General features: G+C 65.4%; 1 protein-coding gene across 3 annotated transcripts; it reads right to left on the bottom strand.

Moving 5' to 3' along the window:
• Positions 1-1,142: 1,142 nt before the first annotated feature.
• ABCA7 (ATP binding cassette subfamily A member 7) lies at positions 1,143-27,952 on the bottom strand. Of its 3 annotated transcripts, none has more exons than XM_019484114.2 (49): positions 27,874-27,952; positions 22,861-22,944; positions 22,464-22,557; positions 22,071-22,212; positions 21,410-21,537; positions 20,999-21,120; positions 20,673-20,867; positions 20,308-20,397; positions 19,830-20,058; positions 19,307-19,446; positions 19,008-19,124; positions 18,604-18,768; positions 18,313-18,521; positions 18,032-18,208; positions 17,554-17,776; positions 17,143-17,364; positions 16,497-16,701; positions 16,057-16,173; positions 15,443-15,614; positions 14,851-14,982; positions 14,397-14,674; positions 13,653-13,879; positions 13,285-13,408; positions 12,668-12,870; positions 12,073-12,121; positions 11,631-11,735; positions 10,819-10,973; positions 10,439-10,563; positions 10,252-10,350; positions 9,564-9,759; positions 9,266-9,360; positions 8,893-8,925; positions 8,500-8,605; positions 7,930-8,004; positions 7,582-7,751; positions 7,158-7,335; positions 6,816-6,931; positions 6,500-6,644; positions 6,171-6,294; positions 5,907-6,036; positions 5,436-5,556; positions 5,098-5,160; positions 4,737-4,843; positions 4,426-4,567; positions 4,210-4,344; positions 3,821-3,924; positions 3,393-3,485; positions 2,806-3,049; positions 1,143-2,249 (listed from the first exon to the last, which is right to left on the bottom strand). In XM_019484114.2, the coding sequence occupies exons 2-49, from the start codon at positions 22,924-22,926 to the stop codon at positions 2,106-2,108; spliced, it is 6,831 nt and encodes a 2,276-aa protein (XP_019339659.2). In that variant the 5' UTR covers positions 22,927-22,944; positions 27,874-27,952; the 3' UTR covers positions 1,143-2,105. The 3 variants fall into 3 exon arrangements, with proteins under 3 accessions (XP_019339659.2, XP_059575475.1, XP_059575476.1); XM_059719492.1 differs by having other exon boundaries at positions 22,861-22,947; positions 27,874-27,943; XM_059719493.1 differs by having other exon boundaries at positions 13,285-13,357; positions 22,861-22,947; positions 27,874-27,943.

Here is a 27,952-nt window from a genome sequence, read left to right as displayed (position 1 = left end):
AGCTCCCCACGCGCCTGCTTCTGTGGCGGCTGCAGGAGACCACGTCCAGCGGGCACCACCGGCTCATCGCCCAGACCCTGAGGACTCTGCGCATGGAGCTGCAGGACGAAGCCACCGGCCTGGGCAGCGAGTGAGTGCCCATGGGGGAGCACAGTGTGGGCAGGGATGAGCTGAGGCTCCCCCCAGGCTGGCCTGGGTGGCACAACCCACCTTGGCGGGGCAGGACAGTGGAGCAGCGGGGCACAGGGCTCAGGCAAGGTGGAGACTCACTAAAGGGCACTAGGAGGAGGGGAAACTGAGGCAGGAGCCCTTAGCCCCTTCCTAGCTGCAGGCCCCTGGGAGTCTCCAGCACCAAGCAGCTCATTCAGCAAGTCCAGAAAGGAGCCAGGAGGCCTAGCTCTAACCACTGGAGCACGCTGCCCCTCATGTGAATGCCCAGAGGACCAGATCCGAAAGCCAAGCAGGAGCAAGGGCAGGGGGCTCAGGAGCTGGTGCCATCACCTGCCCCGGGCCTGACGACCCCCCAACCTGTCTGGTTTCAGGCCGGAGCGATGGCGCCTGCCCCACGACCTGCCCAGGAGCCGGCAGGGAGACGCCAGGAGGCCCCGGGGACTGCTCCCAGCTGCCTGGCACAGGAGCCCGGTCGCCCGCACCTGGGCCGTGGTCGGGTGAGTCTTCCCGGCAGCATCTGGAGCCCCATCGCAGCCTCGGGGGCTGCCCGTTTCGGGGTCCCCTTCACTCCCCCCGTCTCCCGCAGCCCCAGGACCCATCGCTGACTGGCACCGAGGCAGCTCTGGCTCCCCAGCCCAGGTCCTTCCCACCCCGGAGCCCCCCGCCCAGCTGGGCCAGCGCAGCTCCGGAGCAGGGGGCCCACGGGTGCTCCTGGCCTAACTCGGCGGCTGATTGCAGAGGTGGAGAAGGCTCCTGAACCAGCAGCACCCAACTCAGGGCCCTGGCTCTGCTGCTGCTCACATAAACCCAGCCTTCACCCAGCAAGCCCCAGTTCCCCAGCTCTAAAACGGGGAACAGCAGCATCTCCTGGTCCCCGTGAGGGGCTGGGGTGAGGGACCCCAGGTCGATGGACTGGGGAAAGAGTCCGCTGGAGTGACCCCGAGGCCCCTAATAAACCTTCCCGGACAGGCTCCGAGTTATCGTGTGCATCTTTAATTAAAGTAGCATGTCCAAGCGGTCTCTGCTTTACCAGCGCCAGAGGACAGGGAGCTGCAAGCAGGACCAGCCCCGATGCCCCCAGGGGAGCGTGGCCAGGCTCCAGCGTGCGGTCAGCCCTTAGGAGGGGGCTGGGGAAGCTGGGTCTGGGGGGGGTCGGGGCATGGGAAAGTCAAGGGCTTTGCAAAGCCCTTGGGAGGGCTCAGCCCTGTTCAGGCTCCGGGGGGCTGGTACCAAAACCGCCGCCCTTGTACCAGGGACAGTCCCAGGCCGAAGGAGTGCAGGGAGGGGGTCCTTTGGCTGGAAATGTGATGGAGATGGGCTCCCGCTGCAGGACAAGGGGTCCCTGAGATCAGGACGGGGTGGGCTTTACAACCAGCTCCAACCCCAGAATACATCAGGGCGTTGTGGGGGTGGCGTGGGGGTGGGGCGTAGGACCCTGAAAGGCCCAGCCTAGCCCTCTCCCCCCGTCCTTGTGCGTGTGAGCGGCTGGTTCAAAGGCAGATAGGGCTCCCGGCTCTGCCCAGTGCTCAAATTGGGGCGAGATCCTTCCCCACCTGCACCGTCAGCAGCAAAAAGTGCCTGCAGGATGTCTCCGAAGCCAAGAGACACCCCCAGCCTGGTCTGGGGCTGCGGGTGGGCCGGCAGGGTTGCAGACACCAGCTCCGCTGGACCTTTACTGATTAAGACGGAAAAAAAGCCCACCAGGTCCCCACCCTCCCAGGGCAGGGCCTGCTCCCTGGGCCAAGCACTGGGCAGCCAGTCTGGGGGGCACTGGAGGGCCCAGTGGGTCAGGCAAGACCCCTGCCCTAGGGGTTTGGGAGGGGTTCAGTATTGCCCCTGGCCCCAGGAGGACTCAGGAAGGAGCCACCGGCCCTGTGCCCCTCTCTGGGGGTTTAATTGATGGGTTCAAGGGCGGGCACGGCTGTCCCCTTTGCTCAGACCCTGCTCTCCTGGTAGCGCTCGTCCTGCAGGAAGCGCGTGATCCGGGTCCAGGGGCTGGGGCTCACGGAGCCGGGTGCAGGGGGGCCCTGCGAGGCAGTGCCCTCATCGCTTTGGTCCTTGGCAAAATGCAGGAACACCTGGTGGGGGAGGAGAAGGGGGTCAGCACAGGGGGGCAGCCCAGGGGCCCCCTCCAGCCCTCTGGGGCAGGGAGCAGCTGTCCCTTGCTACACAGCCCAACACGGGGTGCCTGCAGTATAGGCTGGCACTCCTAATGAGGCAGGAGCCTCACATGGTGCCAGGTTGCCAGGCCTCCTGGGGACACCCTTGGGCGATGAGCCCCTGCGGCTGCCTCTCCATGGTGCCCACTGGCTCAGTGAGCTGCAGCATGTCCACTGGGTCACGCTGACTGCAGTGTGGACCCGCCCCGGGGCCGTACAGTGCCCGGAGCAATGGGGCCAAATCCAGCCGAGGCATCACCCCCCCTGGGAGGGCATGGAGGAGGCAGAGCTGGGTGGAGAGCTCCCTGCAGGCATTCGTGGGGCTTCACGGCAAGTAGCCATCCTTGGTGGCATACAAGGGGTAAGCGGAGGGTGCTACCCCTGAGCTTTCAGAGTCAGCACCTGTTTGACCCCTATCCTGGGAGATGGGCTCCCATAGGCTGGGAGACCCTCCCTGGGCTGGAAGGGGTCCCACCTGGTCGAGCGTGGTCTGGGACACAGAGTAGTCCTCGAGGCAGTAGCGGGCGCGCTGAGCTGCCAGGGTGCTGAAGACGTGGGCCAGCGAGTTGCGGCAGGCGGGCAGCTGGTACTGCAGCGTGCCGCGGTGCCGCTCCCGGAGGGCGATGGTGGGGAAGGTCTCCTGCATGAACTGCTCCAGGGGCTGCAGGTCCGGGCTGGAGCCCCCAACCCGCAGCACGATGGTGTAGCCGTCTCCAAACCTGCCGCCAACAACAGGAGTTCACAGGCACCAGGTGCTGTGCTCTGTGCATGGGGAAGGAGGGCTCTGGGGGAGCCCCTGGGGGCGGAGGGACCCCTAGGGCCTAGGGAATGATGCATTTTGCCACTGGAGGACTAGGGCACAACCCAGGGGCCAACTGGCTTCCAGGGACAGGAACTACTGAACCCTATTGCCCCGAGCTGGATCCCACCCATGCCAGACAGCGCTGCCCAAGCAGCTCGTGGCTGGGCTTGATGGACCCTTCCCAACATGTTGCCTCTGCAACGCGGGTGGGTTTGGGGGGGTCTCCGGAGGGCTGCCCCCCACCCCTATCTCCCACTCACCTGTTCTTCAGGTGCTGCCCGCTCCCCAGGCACCGGAACCGGCCGTTCACCATGATGGCCATGCGGGTGCACAGGGCTTCGCACTCCTCCATGCTGCCCGCCAGGGACAGACAGTGTGAGCCCCCCTCAACCGGACCCCCTGCCCCCACTTCCAGCCCCCCAGCTCCTTTCGGAGGCAGAGAACCTGGACCAGGCCCTTGGATGGAGCCCCAGCAGTTCCCACAGAGCTGGGGTGATCTGCGGTGGCTTGCGGGGCACTGCCTGGCACCCGGCATGGCATGGAGCAAGCTTCACCCAGGGGATGAGCTGGTTTATGCATGACCCCAAGAGGTTTTAAAGCTCAAGGGTGTGTGTCATCTTGGCTGTGCCCTACCGCGCACTACCCGGCTGCCATCCGGGCACTGCCACACACCCGCCGTCCTCCTCACCTGTGGGAGGTGAGCACCACGGACCTGCCCTCCTTGATCACGCTGAGGACACAGTTCCACAGGAACCTCCGGGCTCCGGGGTCCATCCCGGTGGTCGGCTCGTCCTGCAATTGGGCCAGAGAGCAAGCGGCCAGGCGTCATCTGCGGCCGGGAGGGTGATGCCCCGAGGGAGCCCGGGGCATGTATCGTGGACCCTGCCCTGCAACCTCCCTCAGGCTCTGGTTGAAGATGGGGGGTGGGAATTCCCGTATGCAAGCAACCACATGCAAATGCCAGTGCAAATGATTCATCTGCCGATTTGCATATGCAGATTAGAAGCATCACCCCTCACTTCCCCCAAGATGCCTGGGGTGATTTGGAGCAGCCCCTCCACCCCCAGTGCCACTGACCAGGAAGATGACAGGCGGGCACCCGATGAGGGCGATGGCCGTGGAAAGCTTGCGCTTATTGCCCCCGCTGTACCCGCCGGCCAGTCTGTCCGCGTAGGGCGCCAGCCCCAGCTTGGAGATGCCCCACTGGGCCACCTGTGGGGCGAGAGGCACCGGGGCTAGGACGGGAGCTCCACCAGCCCACGCGGGCCGCGACGGGGTGGGGCGAGCCGTTACCCTGGGGGCCTCGTCCTCGGGGACCCCACGCAGGCGGCTGTAAAACTCCAGGTGCTCCCGGCCCGTCAGCAGGTCGTTGATGGCGTCGAACTGGGGGCAGTAGCCCATGCTCTGGTGCATGGCCTGCATGTCGCACAGCACGCTGCGGGGGAACAGCAACGGGGCTGTCGGAGCAGCGTCAACGGGGCCCCACATCCTGCAGGCCTGGGCCCTCCCCTCACCCCAGGGCACCCCTCCAAAGCCTGGGTCCCCCATGCCAGCCTGCCCCCTTCATCTCCCCTTGCAGCCCCTCCTTGAGCCCCCACACCCACCTGTGCCCCTTCAGCCGGGCGTCCCCCAGCGTCACCTCGGTGTCCCCTGTCAGCATTTTGAAGGTGGACGTCTTCCCGGCACCGTTGACCCCCAGGAGACCGAAGCACTAGCAGGGAATCAAGCATGGGGTTACAAGCAGGCTGTTCCCTGAGCCATGCCCTGCCTGGCACCTTCTCCCATGGGGCGCGGTAGGGGCACTGCCCCATGCCCCACTCCAGACACCCGCTGGGCACGGCTCCATGGGTCGAGCCAGCCTGGATCCCACCCTGGACACCCAGCCCTCGTGCTCTGATTTCTCCACCGCTCGCTCTATCACCCACGGTGCTACAGGTGCCCCGTGGCCCCACGCTGCTGCCTTACCTCCCCCGGGGGGATCCCCAAGCACAGGCGGTCCACGGCTGGCACCTTCCTCCTCCTGTACACCTGGGAGGTGGGGGAAAGGGAGAGCCTGAGCCCCTGGGGACCATCGCCCGGAGACCTGGAGCTCAGCCCATAAGAAACGGAGTGGGGCATGGCTCCAAAGCCACGTTTCCACGTCAATGCTTGACTTATTGGGGTACAGAAACCCCCAAATTTCCCCCGAAGAGGGAGCAGGAGGAGACTGGCATGGGTCCTGAGTCACACGAACAGCACAAGGGACAGCTGCTTGCAGCCAGGGAGAGATGGGCTGGGGCAGAGACCCCCGGCCACGGCCTCACCTTGGTCAGGTTCTCCAGCACCAGGACGTCTCCCTGCCGCGCGCCGCTCAGCACCTTCTCCCGCTCCCTGGCCACATCCTCGTCCTCCTCCCCCAGAGCGGGTAGCTTGACGGCAAAGGGCCTGCCCAGAACGAGGGGGAAAGGCAGACGATCAAACTATTCGGCCAAGAAAAAGACTCCCCGAGAGAGCAGCTGCCCCCAGGACGGTCATCGCCTGTGATGGAGGCTGTGGAAATGCTGCTCCCGGAGCCTCAAGCTGGGCAGTGACATGCCCGCGGACAGGGACGGCTCCCGGGGCACGGAGGTGGCTTCCTACCACCCCCCACTGCTGTCCAAGCAGCATCAGCCAGGCACACATGCCACAGAGGACAGACGGACGGAGACACACCGCCAGGCTCTGCAGCAAAAGGTCCCCAGCCCCACACATGATCGCAGCGAGGGGCACGGACGGGCGCAGGGGCGAGCGCCCACCTGAGCGTGAGGAAGAACCTGTGCTGCACCAGGAGGGTGACGAGGAAGAAGACGATGCCCTGCAGGGCCATGGCGAACATGTTCTTCCCGGCCAGGTCCCAGCACAGCGGGGACACGAACCGCTTGTCTCCTAACGAGGAAAGGGGCCGGGGCTCGAGCACGGGGGGAGGCGCGGAGCAAAGCCCCAGAGCAGCCCCCGGCGAGGGGGTCCGGGATCTCCAGGAGGCGCCTGGTCCCTCCGGCTTTGCCCAAAGAGCAACTCACCAAAGCGCTCAAAGGCATCTGCCATAGCCTGGTTCTTCACCATGTCGATGAGGCCGCGGCCCAGGCAGAAGTGGGGGAAGACGAGGAAGACCTTCTTCAGGACGCGGTTGATGTCGTTCAGCTTCTGCCCATGGCACACGACAGGCAGCGGGTGAGGGAAAGCCCCGCTGTCCCTCCCCTTCTCCGTCTCTCCCATACAAGGGACCCTGAGCCCCCAAGGCGTCTGCTTGACACCTCCTTGGGGCACTGGGTCTGCTGTCGGGGTCCCCCCTCGGTCAGCCCAGCCAGCCGGGCTTAAGCCCCCTCCCCAGCCCTGCCCCGGGGCTCACTTTGTCAGTGAAGAGCTCCAGCACGAAGGTGGCCATGCTGCCGTTGATGCCGATGAAGAGGTTGATGCAGGTCAGGGCCACGTAGGCTGTGCTGGGGACGCTGAAGAGGAAGGAGGCCGGGTACATCAGCGGTGTGATGGACCAGCTGGGGGAAGGAGAGGACACGGAGATGAAGCCAGCCCAAGGGCTCCCAGGGCACTGCCGTCCTCTTCACCCCCTGCTCCTGCCCCCGCCAGACCCAGGGCAAGAGGCGTGCTGATGCCCCGTCTCCCCCGAATCTGTGGCCCAGGAGCGAGGCCTCGCCAGGGCCCCTCACCCATAGAGCAGCAGCAGCAGCACCAGGGAGGGCAGGTTGTCCGCGGACACGTAGGACTTCTGCTGGAAGCCGAGGAAGATGAGGACGACCAGCGCGGCAGGCACCAGGTAGTTACACTGCGGAGGAGGCAGGGGCTGGGACCCGGGCTGTGGGGTACGCGGGGTTCGCACACCCCACCCCCTGCACGTGATCAGCACGACTCCCCGGAGCTGCCACCAAGAAAGACCCCCGCCCTCCAAGGGATGCTGTGCTCCATCCTGCTCCTGCTCCAGACCCCCCCATGCCTTGGCCCCTGGGGACCCCCACCCTCCTCTGCCTCCTTCTCAGCCCCCAGCCCCGCACCATGTCCCAGGCGAAGTTGCCCAGCCAGTAGACGCCGGGCGTCATGCCGCTGACGAACTGCAGGTGCTTGGCCTGGCTGACTCGCTCCTCGATGAGGAAGAGGACGAAGCTGGCGGGGACGAAGGACATGGCAAACATCACGCAGATGGAGACCAGCACGTCCACCGACGTCGCCATCCTGCCGGGCGCAGGGGAGAGGACCATGAGCGGGCCAGGCTGGCAGAGACCCCTAGGACTGTGCCCACTCCACCCCAGCCAGGTAGAGACCCCCAGGACCCCGTGCTCCCCATCCCCAGCTAGACAGAGACCCTGGGACCCTGCCCATTTCACTCCTACCAGGGAAGAGACCCCTGGGACCCTGCCCACCCCACCCCCAGCTAGACAGAGACCCTGGGACCCCATCTTTTCTGGCTCCCCTACTCACAGGGCAGCCTCCGAGAGCTGCTCCTTGGTGAAGTTGAGGGGGTGGTTGATGGCCGTGATGCCGTAGCGCGTGGGGTCAGCGCCCGGGGGCAGGTTGGCGCGCAGCACCCCATTGCTCACCACGTTGAGGAAGGACACCATGGCGTGCCAGCCCTTGTTGTTGAACCACACCTGCAACCACAGTGCTCGGGGCTGGGCACGCTCCTGCCGGCCCTCCGCAATCCCAACCCGGCAGCTGCCACGGCACAGCCCGGGCTGCCCACACGCCCGGCGGTTGCACACTAGATCCCGCTCCCCTCCCAGACCTAGGAACACAACCTGGGAGCCCCGGCATGGCACCGGCACTGACCTTGACATTATCGTGCGTGTCCAGCCCAGCAATGAAGTTGCTCAGGTTTCCCAGCAACCTGTCCAGGGGGCTCCCCTGCAGGGGGGCAAAGAGCAATTGGGAGTGGGACACATCTAAGGGCCCAGTCAGACATCCTTACACCGGTGTAAAGAGGAGCAGACAGACAGAACAACTCCCTGCCCAGCAGAATTGCCCCCGAAGGACCCAGGGCTACAGCTTCCCCAGGGTCCCTCATACCGGAGTCGGTGTCGTCTGTCTGCGCCCACCCCGGGATAGCTGCGTGCTAAAGGCAACCGGGCTATTCCTGCTTCTCTCCAAGTCCGGGAGGAGAGATGTGGGTACAGCTGCCTGCAGCTACCCCGGGATAGGTGTGTGTGTGTCCAGTCCTGATCCAGTACAACTGGCATGGAGGTGTAAAACCAGTGGAAGTTGCACTGCGGTAGGTGCCTGTTTGTCCAGGGCCCCGAGTCCTTCCTCTGACCCCCAGCTGTGGGTCTCCAGCATGTCCTGATCAGACCTAGTGTCACGAGGGACCTGCCCTGCTCCAGCCCCCTGCCCGCCCGGCCGTACCTCGGTGACATTCAGCACCGCCCGGATCTCCCGCACGGCGTTGGTCACCTCCTCCGCCAACGGCAGGCCCTGCAGGCTACGGGCCCCCAGCGAGATGCCACCATACCTGGGGGGGCACAGGAAGGGTCACGGATGTGGAGCCAGGCCCCACGGGAACCTGCACCCTATCCCCCTAGGCACTGCAGCACGACAGGACCACTGGAGCACCCGGATGCCAAGGTGATGGGCGTGCTAATGGAGCATGGGTCTAAACCCAGAGATGTGCCGTGCTGCTACCTTCCCCTGCAGATTTCCCTCGAGTTTCAAACCGAGCCGCCATCCCCGCAGCTGGGAATAAGAGCCCGGGCGTCCTGGTTCCCGTCTCAAAGCACCAGGTGCCTCCCAGCTTCTTACCTCTGCTCGTTGACCCACTTCTTGTTTCGCAGCCTGGAAGGAACAAGAGGAGAATCATTACGGAGACATTAAAAGAGCGTGCATGTCTGTGCGTCCGGCTGCTGGGAGCTAGGGCTGGCCCAAGGGCCCAGACCATCCCTCCTCTACCAGGGGGCAGTCGGGGCTGCGGGCCAGGATACCCCAGGAGCAACGGCCTCAAGCTGCAGCAGAAGAAACTGAGGTTGGAAATGCCTGGCTAGGAGGGCAGCCAAGCGTTGGGACAGGCTGCCCAGAGAGCCCGGGGAATCTCCATGCTGGCAATTGCCAAGGGCAGGCTGGACAGAGGCTTGGCTGGGGGGTTGAGTCCGGGGTGATTGCATTGGCACGCACTCACCCCTGGCGGATGATCTTGGGGTAGGTTTTCACCAGGTAGTCGGAGATGTTCCTCCCCGTGAGGTTCTGGAGGATGTCGCCGGTGCCTCGCTGCACCTGATGGGGAGCAGGGGGGGATACGGCATCATCCCAGGCAGAGCTGAGCACAGCCCCCAGCCGGTGCTGAGCAGAGGGGGTGCTGCCCAGTCCATCCCATACCACCCCGAGCCAGCGTCCAGATCCAGCCAGCCCACAGCTGCTTTCATTCACGCTCCAGCTGTCCCTTCCGGCCCCGATCCCTGCCCCAGGGCAGGGGCTACCTGTGGAGGGGGCAGCCCCCCAGCTGCTTCGGGGCACTCAGGCAGCATCTTGCGGGACTGCGGGGAGCTGCACTTGCAGGGTGGGGAGGGATCGTCCGGCGTCCAGTTCCCGCTTCGGAAAACCTCCTCTAGGGCTGGGGGCACCGCGGGGGTGTGGAAACCTTCTCCTTGCAGTGCTGGCAGGCACAGCTCCCTCCTGCCCCCGTGGGTCGAGCCAAGCAGGGGGGAGAAGAGAAGAGGAGAGAAAGCCCCTGGCGATTAGCTCTCTGGAGGAGACCCCAGCCCCAGTGCCAGGGGGGGCTGGTCGATCCTCGCTACGGGGGGTGGTGACCAGGTTGCAAGAGGGGCAAGGACCGGGTACCCCCAGGCCAGAGGTGATGAGATGGGGAGGGGGCGAGATGGGAGAGCGTGACCCAGGCAGCTGGGGCTGTGGTGAGGAAGGCTCTTGGGCCGAGAATTGATGAGACGGGGGACAGACGGGCAATGCGGGGTAACACCACAGGGAGAAGGCTCCTTCTGCCAGACGGCTCCATCCCCGGGAGATCCCCACCACGAAAACCCACTGGCACTGGAGATACAGACCGGTGGGGTCACGGGCAAATGCTTCTAGGTGCCAGGACCCTGCGTGCGGCTGCCTCCCATGCTCCCCCCACGGCGGTGCGCCCAAGGTTGCAGAGGGGGCACTCACGGCTCCAACGCGTCCTTCATGCACTTGGTCCCGAAGCCCGGCTCGGCCAGGAGGGCGCCCAGGAGACGCGCGGAGTCAGGGTCCCCCGGGGCATCGTCGCTGGGGTAGACGGAGAGAGGGGTGGGGAATGATGCCCGCCCGAGGGGCTGGCCTGGGACGGCTGTCCACTCTGCCCTGATCAGCGTACCTGAAGAAGGTGAACTGCTGCTCGTACATCCAGGGCTCGAGGCGCAGCGGGGGGTACTCCCCGAAAGGCGGCACCAGCAGGCTGAAGAGGAGGGCCATGCACACAAAGACGGCCGGCAGGATGATCTGCGAGCGGGGCGGGGGTTACAGTGGGCATGGGGGGGGCCTGGAGCTGGGTCAGAGCTGGGGGACGGGACCCTGCACCCAGAGGGAGTGGAAGAGACATCTGCACCATGGGGCCCAGGACCCCGAAAATCCTCTCCTCCCACCCCACTGCCAAAGGCTGGGTCTGCTGGGACCACTCTTAAGGGGGCATGCCCTCCATTCGCTTGCTCCCCCCAGCCACTCTCCAGGCAAGGCAGGTGGTGGGGCTGGCGGTACCTGCGCCAAGAAGCCGCGGGTGCTGCGGCGGGCGTAGAGCAGCCTCTTGAGGAAGAGGGCGCGGAGCTGCTGGCGGGTGAGGGCCCAGCCCGTGAGCTGGTGGGATCCTCTGTCCTCTGGGCCCCGCAGGGCATCCGTCTCCTGGGGCTCCTCCGCTGTAGGGAGAGGAGAGATCAGTCCTTTCTGCCCTACCTCAGGCACCTGGCGTGGCCGAGGGCCAGGCTGCCCCATGCACGTGGGAGGAGAGGGGCCATGCTCTCAGCACACGGGCAGGGGTGGGAGCAGGGGTGCCTGCAGGTCCCTGACAGACACGTGCCAGCAGGCTGGCTCCAAAGAGAGCCCAGGAGCCAGACTGAGCCCACACGGGGCTGAGCTCCAAGCAGGGGGGGAGCGAAGGCGGCTCTGGAGCCCTCCCGTGCCCTGGCCTCCTACCTTTCCTGGGTCCTTTGACTCAATGCAAAGAGAGAGGGAAAGAGGAGAGAAGTAATTAGAGCTGGCTGAGCCCCAGGGGGGCTGGGAGGCAGAGCCGGCTGCATCTGCACTGCAAAACCAGTGCCGCCCACAACCCGCTGCCCCCGGAACTGGCACCAGTTGAGCCCAGTGGGCACCAAGCCTTGTGGCTCCAGGCTGGCTGGATCTGTGCTGATCCACTGGGCAATGACCTTGCCCACTGGCCCAATCCCAGCCCACAGGGCACCGCAGGTACCCGTAAGCCCCACGCTGGGCATGGGGTTGGGGGGGGCTCAGGCGTTACCCCCATGCCCCAGCCCAGCCCGGCAGGTGGGTGCCAGGTTGGCCCCGCAGGCCCTTACCCAGATCAGCCTCTGCTGCCTCCAGGTCCCCGTCTTCACTCAGCGCCCGGAGGGTGTCGGCCGAGGCAGGGGTGGCTCTCACGCGCTGGGGGGCTCCTGGGGGGCCTGCGTGCAGAAGAGCAAGGCAGAAGATGCAGCAGGGCAGGGATGGAGCAGCCTCCTCGTATGTCCCCCCCCCCCCCCACCAGCCCATCTGTCCTGGAGGGGCAGGGAGATGGATGTGAAGCCTCGTGATCCAGCCTGGAGCAAACCAACCCCTACGTGGGACACATGCCTTGGAGCCGGGGCTGGGACGCTCCCCATGAAGCCCCTTGCCTGGAGCAGGAGCTCCCCGAGCAGGCAGCAGAAGTAGGTCCCTTATCCCCTCCGTAGTCCAGGCCCGGCTGGCTGGTCCGTACCCAAAGCTTTTCCCACGGAGGGGGAAAGGAGAGCAGGGCATTACCTGACCTGCTGGTGTCAGCGCCAGTGTCCTCGGCCACCTTCAGAAAGATCTGCAGGGGGGTGAAGGGATCGAGAGAGATGTGTGTGCAAATAGCACATGCATACACATGCACACACACCCAGCAACCCAGCACCTCATGGCTGGGAGGCTCCTACAGCCCCCCATGCCCCACACGAACCCCCGTTCCCAGAACAGCGGTCCGTCACTGCTGACACGGATGTGCCGGGTCAGCCCCAGGGCTTTCCGCGGGGGTCTCTCCCCATGGAGTCGGGTGCGTTGTGCAAAGCTAAAGCCCCACTGGTTGGTACCTCCTTCCCCCACGGGGCCGACCCAGAGCTGCTCCCCCAGCTCGTGCCCTGCTGCCCTCGTCCACTCAGCTCCAACGCTGCATGGGGACCCCACCGGCTTCTCCTGCACGGGCATCCCCGGCGGGTCCCCCCGACACTCCAGAGCCCCCCCAGCCCCAGCAGCCCGCTGCGGAGAGAGCGCCCCGCTCTTCTGGTGGGTCTGCCCTAGCCGGAGACAAGGCCTGAGCTGCGGGTTGAACAGCAGAGCAGAGGCAGAGTCCCGAGGGGCCAGTGCTGTGGTACGGTACCTCCTCCAAGGTGGTGTCCGAGACCCCGTAGCCGGAGACACCCAGCTCGCCCAGGCGGGTGTCCAGCTCCCGGAAGAGCTCTCCGAAGGACCCGTCTTTGGCACCGCTGGACGGCAGGACGTAGAGCAGCTCATGCCCAATGTCCTCCACCAGCCGGGAGCCGGGCACCAGCTTCTGCACCAGGGCCGACAGCTGTGGCACATCTGGAGATGCGCAACGTGGTGGTTGGGGAGTGAGCCCTGGCTCACTCCAAGGGCAGGGGGACTAGGGGTGGCCCGAGCAGGGTTGTGGGGGGAATCCCAGCACGGGGAGAAGCCTGGAGATAGACTAAGGGGCAGGGGTGGCCCTCCCCCAGGGGAAGGGGAGCAGAGGGGGGCCTGGCACCTGGCAGGACCCCAGGGGAAGGCCCCATAAGCAGCATCCCACCCCCCAGACCAAGCCCCCACCCAAGCCCTGGGCCAGGGAGGAGGCACCCCAGGGAGCAACCACCAGGGGGCGCCCTCTGCCAGAGCAACACACCCCTGCCCCCAGACCCAGCTCTGGGGTGGGGGGGGGGCATTTAACTCTTTCTCTCCCAGTGCCCTAGAGTTGTCTCTCCCCCCCAAGATGCCACTTACCCACGGTGCTGGACTCGCTGCACTGCTCGCTGCCCAGGCCGGTGTCACAGCTGTGCTCTGAATCGCTGTCATCCTGGGAGGGAGGAGAAGGGGTAAGGGACGCAGCCCCGACCTGGCCCTCGGACTGAATGACAAGGGGGGGAGGAACTGGTCACCTGCACTGGCCACAAGCCCTAGACTCCGCTCGCACCCCTGCTTTGGAGGTGCCCCCCCTGTCCTGAGCTGCAGGGACCCCCCCATGTGTGGCCTCTGCTCTCTGCCAGGGGCACTAGGGCTGTGCCCACGCAGGAGGCAAGGTGGGGGGTCAGGACCTGGGGAGGGGGTCGCTGGCCAGGCCTGAGGTCAGCCCGGCTCAGCTCCAGCGTTACCTTCTTGCCAGCAATAGTGATGCTGCCGGAGCTGCCCTGGGGGGCCGGCCGCTCCCGGGTCCCCGGCTCCCGCTTGACCAGGGTGAGGTAGTAGCCAGTGCCCAGGTGGGTCTTGAGGAAGAGCGGGGAGCCGCAGCAGCAGAGCCGGCCCTGCGCGATGATGGCGATGCGGTCGCCCAGCAGCTCTGCCTCGTCCATGTAGTGGGTGGAGAGGACGATGGTGCGTCCTGGGGGGGCAGCGGGGGCATGAGCAATTGCGAGGGTGGGCAGCCTCTGGCCCCACTCAGCCGCTGGGGGCTGCTGGACCAGGGCACGCAGGGACCCGCATGGCTCTGTCTGTGCCACCTGCAGGGCTGGGGCAGGGCAGAGGCGACTCCCACGGGGACCCCAGCAGCAAGCACAGACGGACTGCAGCCCGCAGGGTGGATCGGAGGCACGGAGACACCCCACGTGGCCACAAGCCCCTCCTGCCATTGCATCTCATGCCCCCCAGCAAGAAAACTGCAATCTGAGAGCCGCTCCCTCCTGCCCCCGGGGCCCAGCGCCAAGCCCCTTGCCTTTAGCGAGCATGAACCCCGAGGCACAGACCAGCCCCGGATCAGGATCAGGCCCATCTCAATTACGGTGTCTCGCACGTGCTCCACTTCCCTCTCGCCTTTCTCCGGGCCCTGCCTCGGTTTCCCTGGGCATGGAGGGGGAAAGCCCCTGCCCCACCGCACTCCCGCGCCTGCAGCCAGCTCAGACCTTGGCGATACTTGAGCAGCAGGTCCCAGATGCCGCGCCGGGAGTAGGGGTCGACGCCGGCCGTGGGCTCGTCCAGCACGACCACCCTGGAGCCGCCCACAAAGGCGATGGCCACGGAGAGCTTGCGCTGCATGCCGCCCGAGAGGCAGCGGGTCGGCTCGCGCCGCTTGTGGGGCAGCCCCACGTCCCGGAGGAGCTGCTCTGTCTCCGCCGCCACCTGCCGCCCCGACAGCCCCTTCAGGCGCCCGTAGAACCAGACGTGCTCCTCCACCGTCAGGCTGGGGAGACGGAGGGACAGACGGGCCGGTCCAGGCAGGGCTGGCATGTGGGGGGGTCGCGTACTGACATCCACGCTCCTCCCAGGGCTGGGAAGGGACCCCAGGAACCCCGACAGCCCCCCAGTTTAGGGACCATGACCCTTGCACGCCCTGCCCTCCCCTCTCCGCACACCTACATGTCAAACAGGATGTTGTGCTGCGGGCACACGCCCATGGTACTCCGGATGGCATCCATCTCCGAGCGCACGTCCCGGCCCAGGATGTAGGCCGTGCCTGCACTGGGGGGCAGGAGGCCGGTCAGGATGGACCTGGGAGGGGAGAGGAGGGTGCGGGGGGGTAAAGCAAGGGAAGAGTCAGCTCCCCCCACCCGAATCCACAAAGCGCCAGGCCAGCAGGGACCAGATCATGGCAAGATCAGGCCAGCCCCATCAGGGGACCCTCCTCATCCGATTCTGGCCGTGCAGCTCCTAGCACTTCATGAGACCCTCCCAAACCCCAGCCACTCCATGCAGAGCTCAGAGCACACCCCAGAGCCAGCTTCAGCTTCTTCTGCCCATATCACAGGTGGGCAAACTGAGGCACAAAACCGGGCACTTGCCAGTAGGTTTCAGCGTGAACAAACCACAGTGCCCATGGTCACAGGGCGGCTCAGTAGCAGAGCTGGGAAGGGGACTCAGGCTTCCTGGCTGCACGTATGCATGTGGCAGGGACTGGCACAACCCCCCCGGGCCCAGTCCTGCCCCCTCCCCAGGCCCCTGCCCAACTCACATGGTGGTGGTCTTGCCCGCTCCATTGTGGCCCAGGAAGGAGGTGATCTGGCCCTCGAAGAAGTCGAGGCTCAGCCCGTTGACGGCCGCTCGGCTGCTGCCGCGGTAAATCTTCACCAGGTTGCAGATGGAGACCCCGGGCTCCAGCCCTGCGGGCGGCTCCTCCACCAGCACTGCAAGGGGGGGCAGGCTCAGCGGGCACGGGGCAGGGGAGGCCAGGAGGGCAGGACTCCAGCCCCCCAGACCCTCCTTGATCGAGGCACCTGGGTTGCCCCGGCCCTTCAGCCCGCAGGGCAGTGCCCCCTTGACTGGCACTGGGAATGCCACCTTGGGCTCCAGGCTCTGGCCTGGGGTTGAGCTGGGGCTCGTCTCTGGAGGCTAAGGAAAGGGGTGAAGCTGTACAGGGTGGCTACCCTAGACCCCCTCCTTGCTGGCCTGCCCCCCTGCTAGCCCTGCCTGGCATCGTGACACTGCAGCTGCCCCTGACCATGAGACCCCACCTCCCTCCCCAGGCACAGCTCTCCTGCCCGCAGCCACTAAGGGACGCTGCCAGTGCAGAGGCCAGGGCAGAGCCTCTTGGGGCAGAGGGGCCGGAGGTGGAGTGGGGAACGGTACCTTTGGCAGAGCTGGGGGCACTGGTGGGGTGGGGCACCTGCCCCTCCAGGGAAGACTCGCCGAACCAGTAGCTCCGCAGGAAGGGGAAGTTCCAGGGCTTGGGAATCCCGTACTGGCCTGGGGGAGAGCAGAGAGGTGGGCTCAGTAAAATGGGCAGGCGAGGGACTAAGGGGAGGGGGCCAGGTGCCAGCGCTCGCCCTCCTGCTCCCTGTGTGCATTGGGCTCTATGCTCAAGGGTACAGAGGGCAAGGAGCGGTATGCTCTGGGAGACAGGAGCTGCTCCCATTCATTCCACGGTGGTCTGTTAACTCTGAACCCTACTGACAACCACCACTCTTTCATCCATGAACTATGCATGGCAGAAACGAAGGAGAGGAATTTATTACAGAGCTTGGAAGCCCCCGGGCCCTCAAATCCCCTCCCAGCCCTGATGCACGGACCTGGGAAGACGGCCTCGATGTACCAGGTGGCCAGGCCGTACAGACATGTGTCCCCGAGCAGCAGCGCCACGGAGGTGGCAAAGTTGTATGGGTCGCCCTGCACGGGGCTGGCGTTGAGGTTGTACCACTGGATGCCCACGCCCTGCTCCTCGTAGAGGGAGAAGTACTCGCAGCCGAACCCGAACGCCACCGGGGACAGGAGGCTCTGATGGGGGAACGGGAAGTGGAACGGCAGCCAAGCACACCCCAGACCCAGCCGCCGGCACCGTAGCCTGGGGGCACCTGCCCATCTCAGAGACACTAAGGATGCAGCTACAAGACACAGCCCAGCACCAAGCAGAGGTGCCCCCCACTCCACCCCTCTGCCCCAGCCCACCCGCCTTCTCCACCTGCCTGGGACACCTGAGACAGCTGTGCCATCCCAGCATCTCCCTGGCATCCACCGCCCAGTCCCAGGACCCCAGTTCGGGGCACTCAGGGCACTGGGCTCAGCGCTGGCACACAACCACCCCCCAGGCCTCAGGGTTGCTAGCTCTGGGGACCAGCAGGGCTGTGTGCAGGCAGCGGGGGGGTCCTCGGTGGGGGTCCCATTAATGCCGGGGGACTCAGGGGAGGATGGAGGGAGGTCGTGCCGGAGCCCCCTTACCACGAGGACGCGGAGCGGGAAGGTGACGCGGTCGCGCCAGGCCACGCACAGCACGTAGGGCAGGTAGCATGAGAAGTAGATGATGCCGCCGCATGCCGAGGCCAGGTTGGCGCGGGAGAAGAAGGTGCTGAGGAGGAAGCACTGGGCAATGGTGGCCACCGCGAAGGCCACCAGGAAGAGGAAGACCACGGCGGGGTCGCTGTAGGGCAGGATGTCCCCCAGCTGCGGGGGGCAGGTCAGAGCCTGCGCAAGCCCCTCCATCACCAGCCCTGCTGCCCGCGCGCCTGGCCCCCCATTCCCCCGGCTCACCCCAGCCTGAGCCCCTCCACCCCGGCCTCCCAGCCCCCATGCAAAGCCAACTGCAGAGCTCCCCACACGGCCATGCCTGGACCCCCCCACCCTGCAGGGCACCTTGAGGATGAGGACGAGGAGGCCGGAGCTGAGGAGGAAGGGGAGCAAGCTGCTGAGGAACCAGCTGAGCCAGAGGGTGCCACGGCTGAGCCCCATGATCCGCATGGTCTCCTTCAGGCGCGCCTCCTTCTCGTGCACAACGCCCTTGACCATCATGGCCACCGAGTAGATCCAGGCCAGCACCATGAACAGGGGCAGCGACCGGTTCAGCACCCGCAGGAACCTGGGGGGGATGAACCCGGGGGTGAGACTCAGCAGGGCGGGAGACACAGACCCACCTTGCAGCCAATGCTCAGGCCCCCCCCAGCAGGGCCACAGGCCGATCTCTGCCCCCACCCCTGGCAGGATTAAACACAGGGGCATCCCCCGGCTCCCGCGGGGAACGAGGCACAGCGTGGCGGGGGGCAGGGAGTGCTCCCGGCTGCAGGAGGGACCCTACAGAGCCCGGGCATGGAGCAGGGAGCCCGCAGCCACTCACACATCATCTACATAGCAGGGGTAGGGCATCTGCTGCATGTACAGCCCCGTGCGCCGGGTTGTGCCGGTCAGCACCCGCGTGACGGCTTGCTCCACCAGGTCCTGCACATACACGAAGCCCCCCCACACGTAGCGCAGGTCGCTGAAGGGGTCGGCAGCCGGGCCGGGGTCCCAGAACCTGGGGAGCGGGGAGCATGACTGGGGGGGATGCCCAACCGCCCTTCCTCCCTCATCCCCCAGCCCTGTGCAGGGGGTGGTAGCATGGGGCGGGGGAGCACACACCTGTCCTTGATCTTGTTGGTGCGCGTGACATCGTCGATGTCCATGCGGATCTTGTAACGGATGTGGGGGGCCGGGTCCCCCGTGGCGTTGCCGGTGGGCGGCAGGAAGACCACGCCGGCCCAGAACTGGCGCGCCTCCAGCAGCTCCAGCGCCCGCGACACCAGCTCCTCCTCAGAGCCCACCGCCTCGATCTTGTCCAGGGAGACGCACTGTGGGCAAGAGAGGAGAGCCTCAGCCGGGCGCCGGGGGCATGAGGAGGATCCCAGGGGGGCGGTGGGGAGGGTGGCACACCTCGATGAACTGGCTGAGGGTGCCCAGGACCTGGTCGAGCTCAGCGTAGGTGTCACGCCAGCCCCGCGGCCCCACCAGGTAGTCCCGCACGGTCGACAGGTTCCAGGAGGTGCCTGCCAGGCGCTGGGCCAGGAGGGGGGTGGTGGCAGGTGCCCCCAGCAGCTCCTGCAGAGAGACAGGGGTTCAGGGGGGGCCCCCAGCCATGCTCCGTGCCCCCCACCCCTGCCTGGGCTGCCTGCCCCATTGCCCGTGCCCGCCTTCCCTGGTTCTCCACCTCCAGACCCTCCACGTGGATGCCCCTGCACCCCCAGCGCTCCCATCTCCAGCAGGCCATGAGCCCCATCCCGGGTACCTGGTGCAGGGGGCACCGGGCCGAAGGGAGGGGCTGCGGGGTGAGGACGGACCTGCAGGGCTTGCATTTCCAGGCTGCTGTTGAGGAAGGTGTAAAGCCGGGGCCCCAGCTCCTGCCAGGCACCTCCCACCTCCCGCAGCACGGCCAGCTCCTGGAAGGTCCGGTTCACCTGGGCCAGGAGGGACGAAGGGCTCGGTGAGGCGGTGCCCACCTAAACCCCCTGCCCGCAGCTCGGAGGCTTCCCCTCCCGCCCCTGCAGGGCAGAGAGAGAGGTGCCCAGAGGCCCCGATCCTGGAGGCTGGTGGTCTTTAGAGCTGGGCTCTGCTGGCCCCAGCTCCCAGGTCCGCCCACCTCGGCCATGATCCTGCGGGCGCCGGGGCTGGGCGGGGTGTAGAGGATCTTGCCGACAAAGAGGGGCTTGATGCTGCGCCAAAGGATGCGCGACAGCGGGTTCGACTCCAGGCTGCGGATCAGCTCCTTGCAGTAGGGGTCTGCGGAGCGGGGGGTGATGCTGCCCTGGCATGCCCAGGTGGCTGGCACCCCTCGCCCCCTCTACAGCGCTCCCCTGCCCCAAGCCGTGCTACCCCCTCCCAAGTCCAGCTCCCCCCCCGCTCTTTCCTCCTCTGCACCCCAGCCACCTAATCCCCCCAAATTCAAGGCCTCTTCCACCACTGGGCACAACCCTGCTCCCCCAGCCCCCAAACTGAGCCTAAGCCAGGTTACCCAGGGGGGTCACCGTCACCCCCGCTGTCTCCCGCAGCTGCTCGAGAGGGGTCCGTGACCCCAGCCTGGGCTCCGACCACTGCATCAGCCCCCAGCACCCCCATACCCAGGCCTGGAGGGGAGAGGAGCTCTCCCTACCCCCCCAACTCACTGGTGCCATTGTCCAAGGCGACGGCCCGGGGCTCGGAGCTGTTGCGGCTGAGGAAGGCGCGGACGTCGCTGTCCTCGTACCAGTTGAGGGAGGGGATGCGGAGCCCGGTGCTGTTGGCGTGGCCGCAGGCAAGGCGGGACAGGGCCGCGAAGGCACCCTGTGGGGACGTGCTGCCGCCCAGTGCCCCCAGCTCCCGCCGGAGGTCTGCAAAGCTGTGCATGGCCGAGACCTGGCGGAGGGGGGAGCGGCACTGACGGATGGGGGACAGCGGCCGGCTCAGAGGGCAGCAGCTGGGTCTGAGCTGCCTGGGAGGGGAGAAGTTGGGGGGCAGGAAAGGGGTACCCACCACTGCTGCAGACAGGGGTCCCTTGTCTTGCAGCACCCCAAGACCCCCAAGGGCAGGGGGACCCCTCCCAGAGCTTCTTCACCGCTCCCCACCCCCAACCCCTGCTCCCCTCCGGAGCCAGCGCCGCGTTACCTCCTCGGCCAGGGTCTCGGCACCCCGTAGAACAGCCACCAGGGCTTCCACGGTGCCGGCCACGTCGTCCGCCCCGGAGCCCAGCCACTCCTGTGGGGGACAAGCACCCGTGAGCGATGGGGACCTCGGCCCCTCTCGCAGCCTCCGTCTCTGCCCCAGCTGGCGAGGGTCCCCAGGAGGCAGCGGTGGTGGAGGGTGCTCTGCTCTCTGCTGAGGCTCAGGGCCGGGGGCAGGAGAGTTGACCATGCAGGGCAGGACCCCGGACGCTGCCAGGGACTTGGTCCCGCTCCCCATGGGCACTGAGGCAGGCCCCATAACAACCCCCTTCCAGGCAGTCTAGGCGCGCCTGCCCCGCGCCCACCTACCGCAAGGACTCGGGTGACGTCCACCTGCGAGAGGAAGCTGCGCTCCAAGGCCTGGAGCGTGGGGGCCGGCAGGGAGCAGAGCCAGGGCTGCAGGGTCCCCAAGGCACCGGCCCCTGGCACCACCAGGACCTCTGCCAGCACCGAGGCGTTGCAGACGACATCCTGCAGCGACAAGCCGGAGGCGGCAAGGGAGAGCTGGGGAGGGGAGGACACCCTGTTAGCTGTGCCCGATGCCTGGGGGCAGCGGTGCAGGGCTGAACCCCCCCAGCAACAGCATCCTCATGGAGGATCAGGGCCTAGGCACCCCCCTCAAGGGCCACACTCACAATACGTGGGCTGAGCCGGGCCCCCAGCAGCTGGTCAGCCAGGCCGGGGGGCGCAGAGGCATTGGCACGGAGGAACTCGGAGAAGGTCTCATTTGCTTTCAGATAGTCCCGGACCGGCAGCGCTGGGGGTGCAGGGACAGGGTCAGGCGGGGGCTGGGAAGGAAGCAGCAGCCAAGCCCTGATGCCCGGTCTCCCTCCATCAGTCCCAGGCTGTCCTGTGCCCCCTGCCCCTACCCAGCGGGTTCCCCTGCACTTCTGCTATGGCCGAGCCCTCCTGGGATCCAGCTGCCTGGCAGGAAGCTACAGGGAAGCTTTGGACCTGGCTGAGCTGGGCGCCTGCTGCATTGGGCTCTACCCCCAACCCTGGTTCAGCACCGCTGGCAAGGATGCCTGGGGTGGTCACAGCCTCACCTGTCCACTGCGCCTCATCCCCACGGAGCCGGCGCAGGGCAGGCAGGAGCTGGGCCAGGTGGCTGAGGGCCTGCTGGCTGTCGGGGTGGAGCAGCACCCGTCGGGCATCGGCAAAGAGGCGGGAGATGCTGGGTGGAGAGAAAGAGAGAGGAAACGGGCTGGGCCCCTCTGCAGACCCCCGGCTCCAGGAGCCTCCACACCTAGGCTCCAACTTTCCCCATGGACCCTGCAACACCCCAGAGAGGCCGGGACCCCCTGAGCTGGCTTGGGGTGGAGACCCCCCACATGCACTGGACTCCCCCGTGCCCAATGCAACCCAGGGAGCCTCTGTACCCCAGCAGACTCCTCCAGGAGCATTGCATGGGTGGCACGGGCTCAGACCAAGCAGAAGTCTGGGAGCCACGGCATCCAGGGGGTGTGGGTCAGAGCGGGGTGCCGCCTTGCAAAGACCCCCTGAGTTAGCTTCAAGGGGGAGGGCTCTGCTGAGCCCAGGGGGGGCCCCCATCCTACCACCCCCTCCCACCAGGGTGTGATGGGGGCACCGGCTCCCAGGGCATGGCACAGCAGGGCATCCCGAAGAAGGAGACAGGGGCAGCCCCTGTTCACCAGCTGGTACCAGCCCCCTACCCCAGGCTAGGCAGGGTGTGGGCACGACACTCACATGGACCCATTGAAGTTCCCCACCGTGCCCGGCATCTCGCCAGCTGTCGGGTACTGGAAGCAGGGGTTGTTGGCATTGCAGATGATGCCCTGAATCCAGGGCAGGGTCCCCGCCGAGGGCAGCGCCTTGCTGGGGAAGTGACCTGCGGAGAGAGGGGTGTGCAGTGCAGGAGAGGCAGGAGGCCAAGGAGGAGGGCGGGTGGCAGCGGTGTCTCTCTCCCCCCTCCCCAGCTCCAGCCCAGACATTAGCACCCACGACAGCAAGGCTGGCCGCACGGCACGGGGTGGATTTCATCCCCGAGGGAGGGATCCGCAGGGACCCTCCACCCCGGACTCCAGCCAAGAGCTCAAAGGCTGAACCCGGGCTGGGCCGAGGACGGTGGGGAGCACTCACATTCATGCTGCTCGAAAGGCGGGTGCGACTGGCGCACGGAGATGAGGATGAAGAACAGGAAGAGCGGCCACAGGAGCTCGATGGCCAGCTGGATCTGGGGAGAGATGCGCAGGCTGCATGGGGGAAGCAGGGGGGCGGCTCTCCCTGGCTGCATGGTACCAGCTGGGGCCCTGCTAGCCCATGCCCCTGGCCTTGGGCATCTCAGTGCAACCCTGCCCCAGCCCAGGGCACTGCTCCACGCCTCCGCTGTGCCCACCGGGTGGGGGGGGAGGCACCGACACCATTGCTTTGGTGGTCTCCAGTGTGGCCTCCCTGCTCTCCCAGGGTGATGCTACATGGCAGCTGGGGGTGGGTGAAGGGCTGTTCCCCCGGACCGGGGGCTGCCCAAGGGACTCACCGTCTGCCTGCGCCGGTAGGTGAAGTTCTTCCAGAGCAGCAGGCCCAGCTGCGTCCCGAAGCCCATGGCTGGGGCTGCCGGGCACTACTGGGGGCAAGGAGCCAGTCAGGAAAAGGCGGGCATGGAGGTGCCAGGCAATCATGCCGGTCCCAGCCTGACCCAACAGGGGAGCGGGGCAAGAGCAGGAGCACGGGGGGACATTGTCCCAGTCCAGGGGTCACTAGCAGCTGATGATGGGTGAGGAGATGCTTTGGGGGCTGCTGCCTTTGGCACCCCGGGCTGCATTGTGATCCCCCCCACCCCCCCATGCCATGAGCTGGCCCCACGCAGACCCTGCCTGCCACTCACACATGGGCTAAACGAGGAAACGGAGACGGGCATCTTTAATGAGAGGGGTGGGCGCTGCCGTGGAAATGCAGGGTGATGCCGAGGAATGCAGAGGGGGCAAAAGGGCCCGGCGGAGCTGACCTGCTCCCAGGCTGGTAATGTGACCCCCAGCACGGGAGCCCTGCCAGCACCCAGCTGCACAGGGCGGCTTTGTCCCTGCCCTGCCACCCCAGGGCCGCGCCAGATGCCCTGGGCATGAGCATCCAGCTGGCAAGCAGCCCCCAGCCCGCGTCTCACCCTGACCCCGGGGAGCTCCCGGCCAAGGGAGAACAGAGCCGGCTCTTTCGCTCTGATGGGACAAAGCCTCGGTTCAGCGCCGGGAGCCCCAGCCGGCTGAGCTCTCTGCAGCCTGCTGGGAACGGGATACGACAGAGCCAGGACAGCGGCAGAGAGGGACCCCGAGCCAGGGACGTCTCTGCCAGCCAAGGGCAAGGGGGTCTCTCTGATCCTCAGAGCAGCCCTGTCCCGACCTGGGGGGGGTCCACTTGGTGGAGTGAGGGGGAGCAACTCCCCCCCACCCCGTCCCACTCTTGTGCCTCAGTTTCTCCCTCTGAGAAGCGAAGCTCGCAATCCGGCCCCGCTTTGCTAGGCCCTGTGAGGTCTGCTGAGCGGTTGTGTCAAAGCACAGACACTAACAGCAGCAGCTGCAGATTGCTGCCCCCAGCCTCCCCTGCCAGCCCCCAAGTCAGACACCGAGACCCCAACTCGCATGCCGGAGATCAAAGCTCCCTGGCACCGAGCTCCGTTTGTGGTGATGTGCTGGCTTCCACCCCAGAGGTGGCTGCATTTCAGCAACGGGCCCTCACCACTGCTCAGTCCCTAAGAAGCCCCCGACTGAGCTAAGAACTGCGGCCTGACAAGAGGTGAGCACAGGCTGGGCTCAACGCTTCCAGGCACCCGAACGAGGGCGGCTGGCTGAGCTGCTTGCGTCGAAGGATCATCACAGCCTGGACGGCCGAGTCAGCGGAAACGTTCATTCTCGGAGCAAGTCCGGCTGATCCTCCCCTCCCCGCTCTACAGGCAAAGGCTCAGGGAAGGACAAGACGGCGCTGGAGACATTACAGAAAAGAGCTTATTATAGGGAGGGGAGGGGGAAATCTATTGCACAGCCCCGGCCGAGGGAAATCAATAGAAAGGCTCTTGCAGACATCGACGGGCTCTGAATCAAGCCCATAGTGATACCTTATTCTCCCTAGATACCACCCAGCATCCTAAAAGATCTGCCTTCCGTGGGGCCCAGCTGCACCGATAACCTCGCAGAGGAAGACAGGGTGCTTTCGCCAGCGCTGATCATTCTACCCACCACTGAAATGCAGCCACCTCTGGGGTGGAAGCCAGCACACCGCAACAAACGGGCTCAAGTTGCAGCAAGGGAAGTTGAGGTTGGATATTAGGAAAAACTCTCTCACTCAGAGGGTGGTGAAGCACTGGTATACCCAGAGAGGTGGTGGCAGTGCCATCCTTGGAGGTGTTTAAGACCCGGCTAGACAAAGTCTTTGCTGGGATGATGTAGCTGAGGCTGGTCCTGCTTTGAGCAGGGGGTTGGATTGATGCGACCTCCTGAGCTCCCTTCAACCCTCATTTTTTTATGGTTTTATGAAATAACTGCAGTTGGGAAACCAAAGGCAGCAGCTTGTTGCAGCTGCATGGGGCGGGGGGAGGGGTTCTTGTGGGTTTGCAGGTGGGGTTCGAAGAGGACTGGAGCCTAAAGCCCCTTGCAGAAACCAGAGGCGCATACGCACGCGGCGAGAGCCCAGCTCCTCTGTGAAGAGCTAAGAGGGCTCCTGGGTCCCTGCCAAACAGCCGGCTCTGCCCGGTTTCACCACCTGCATTGTGTCACCCAAGCAGCAAACTCACCTCTCCCCCTCGCCTCCCTTTGTGGAGAGATGTCGACACCCTCGCCCTCAGCGTCACATATGCAAAGCTGGCGTGTGGGCACCCTCGCCAGTCAAGTAGCTGCTTGCTTCCCAGGCGAGCTCGGTGCCCGGCCCATTGCAGCTCAACAGCCCCCGGTTCCCAGACTGGGAGCTGCTGCAGGGAAGGGGCTGGCTGCCGGCCAGGTACGGCACCCTGTGCTGAGCAACAGCAGTGCCCTGCTTCTGGGGCTTAATCGGCAGCTCCCTGCCAAGGGGATAAGCAGGTGCCTCGGCAGGGCAGGATTATGGCGCTAGGAAATCTCTCTAATCACATGGCACAGCCCAGCACAAAGTGAGCTTTGAGATCTCGTTTCAGAGGCCCCCAGAAGGGCACGGGACCTGGGCCCAGGGAGGCGGTGGCAGAGCGGAGAAAAGCCCAGGAGACCGGGCACCTGTCCCCGAACCCGTGGGTCAGAGCACAGACAGAAAGCAAGCAGCAGCACGGGACACCAAGTTAGCTACAGTTCAAGGGGCTCGGGCTCACACACACACACACGCACACACACATGCATGCACATAAACATGTATGCACACACACATGCTTGCACACACCCCATGCATACATGCACACTCACACATATCCCACCCCCATTCTAGGTACCAGGGAGCTCATGGACTCCTTTGGCCTCTGCAGCAGGGAGTAAGATAGAAGCCAAATATCCAGCGCTATTTGCAACTGGACCCGTGGCTTTATCCTCTCTGTTCCAGGAATATCCCAGAAGTTTCTTTTCATTACCTCTCCCTGCCCTTTGCTTCTGGGGTTTGCCAGGGTCGTGGTTTTCAGCTACTTGCTGACCACCGAGACATCAATTATTTACAGGAAAAGATGCAAACTGGGAGTCTCCAGAAGCCCAGATCCCAGCAGCTGGGCTTGAAAAGAGGCCCAGTTATAATAAGGGTTATTTCCCAGCCAAGCGGCCCTTAGATGCTTGATCTATGGAGTGCTTGCATCAGTCGTTGGCCCGAAGCACGGCTGTAAGTGCTCTCCTCACTCCTAAGCAGCCTGCCAAAAGCAAGCAAGAAGATCCAGAGCAAGGAGCCTGTGCGATCATCGCCAAGTCGGGCTGGTGGGAGGTCGCAGTCTCCAGCGCCCTGCTCAAGGCAGGTGCATCCCTGCCCAACCTGCCGTGAGAAGCCTCCTGGGATGGGGACCCCACGTCTCCCTGTTCCAGTGCTGACCCACCCTCAAGGGTTGCTTGTACATGCCACGTCATTTCATCCTCATTAACTTAACGAGCATTACAAATTTTAAACGTGTTTATTTTGGCACGTCAGGTTTGTGTTTGCACGCAATGGGCTTTCAAACTTATCCCTTACTGCAATTTAAGGCATCGCTCCTTGCCCCGTCCCCTAACAGCCTGTCACCATCTTCTTTGTAACAACCCTTCAGGTATGGGAAGGGGTATCAGCTCCCACCCCTGCAGTCTTCTCTTCCCCGGACTAAATCATCCCGCTCTTCCAGCCCCGTTCCCCCAGGCCTGTTGTCTAAACCTTGGTTCATTAGTGTCGTTCTCTGCTGGACTCTGAGTTTATCCATGTCTTTTGTGACTCCACCCCAGGGCATCCCCTGCGCCCAGGCTGCTCCATTGGAAAGCTGGCCGCGGCCCGCTCGCAGCCACCAGGAAGGCTTAGCAAGAAATAAAGGGCAGCCCCCAATCATGCAAGCACTCGAACCCAACACAGATGTAGCAAAACAGAACAAGAGCTGCTGTGTTCAGCGTGGCTGCCTTCCCTCTGCAGCTCTCCATCCTGCCGGTTGGCTCGCAATCAACCCACAGCTCTCTGCAAGGGCTGCTTAGGCCACGGGACAAGCCACCTGCTCCACACTTGATCGCGACCCGTGAAGCCCAGGGCAATGAGGGGCTTCAGGTGGAGTTCGGGGAAGGGGGCTTGTGCCCGAACACTTGTACAGAACTTTTTTCCCAGCTACTCAAGTTGGGCTAATGAAAGCTTTCACAACTCCCCAAAGCACCTTGGGCAGAGGCAGCTATTGCTCGGAGGAAAGAGCCAGGCCCAGAGCGGTGAGCCACACTCTCAGGAAGTGCTGCCTCCAGGGCGGAGCCCTCAGCCCCTGCTCTGATGGTATTGGGGCCCCTTATCAGGGCTCAGCGCCCTGGGGGCCTTGCACAATTATCCTTGCACCCTGCGTGGCGGCGGTGCTCGCGCTCTCTCTGCACTTGTGCCCGTGGCCACGCAGGGGAGCAGGTGGCTGGGAACAGTGGGGCTCACCCCCCTTGTGCAGCAAGGACCCCCCAAGGCCTTCCTCCCACTTCCCTTGGATCCCTCTTTGCCACCCGGACCAGCACGATCCTCCTCCTCCTCTGGCTTGAGGCTGATGGGCCCCAAGGACGCTGATGCCCCCTTCTCCCGATGCCCCCAGGGGCATCCCAGGGGCTGAACTGCAGAGCCCAGGCCGCAGGGACGGCTTGTTCCGGCTCCAGCCCAGGAAGCGAGGATGCCAAGGCCGCATCTCAGCAGTGGGGGGATGCCCAGCTCTGCCCCCCCCACGGACAGGGCTGGTGGGCAGCCAAGGGGCAGAGGCAAGAGCCCTGCCCAGATGCACCCCCCACGAGCTGGCAGGATGCTCTGCCCTCCAGCTGCTGCAGCCGCAGCCACCTCCCTGCCCGGGCACCTGGCAGGGCACCGCTTGTCTATGCCCCCCACCCTGCCCTCTACCTGCACCCATCTCACCTGTTCCCCTCCCCTTTACCTGCTCCGACGCGGCCCCTTTAAGAGCAGCCCCGCTTCCCCACCGGCCGGGCGAGTCTGATCATTCCGCAAGCCCCGCC

The sequence above is a fragment of the Alligator mississippiensis genome, chromosome 16 (assembly GCF_030867095.1).
Source record: "Alligator mississippiensis isolate rAllMis1 chromosome 16, rAllMis1, whole genome shotgun sequence".
In the NCBI taxonomy this organism is placed as follows: Eukaryota; Metazoa; Chordata; order Crocodylia; family Alligatoridae; genus Alligator; species Alligator mississippiensis.
The sequence above is the reverse complement of the archived record's forward strand: the minus strand, read 5'-3'. Positions and strand labels throughout refer to the sequence as shown.

What these genes read in the sequence shown, in the direction of transcription:
- ABCA7 (XM_019484114.2), bottom strand. Translation starts at nt 22,926, where the DNA reads ATGGGCTTCGGGACGCAGCTGGGCCTGCTGCTCTGGAAGAACTTCACC. An exon ending in TCCCGCTCCGCGTCCTCGTG is followed by an intron (nt 16,702 to 17,142) that starts GTAAGGGGGCTC and finishes TTCCCCCATCAG; the next exon opens with AGCCTCCTGTCCCCGGTGGC. An exon ending in ATGAAGGACGCGTTGGAGCC is followed by an intron (nt 9,760 to 10,251) that starts GTGAGTGCCCCC and finishes CCACGGGGGCAG; the next exon opens with GAGGGAGCTGTGCCTGCCAG.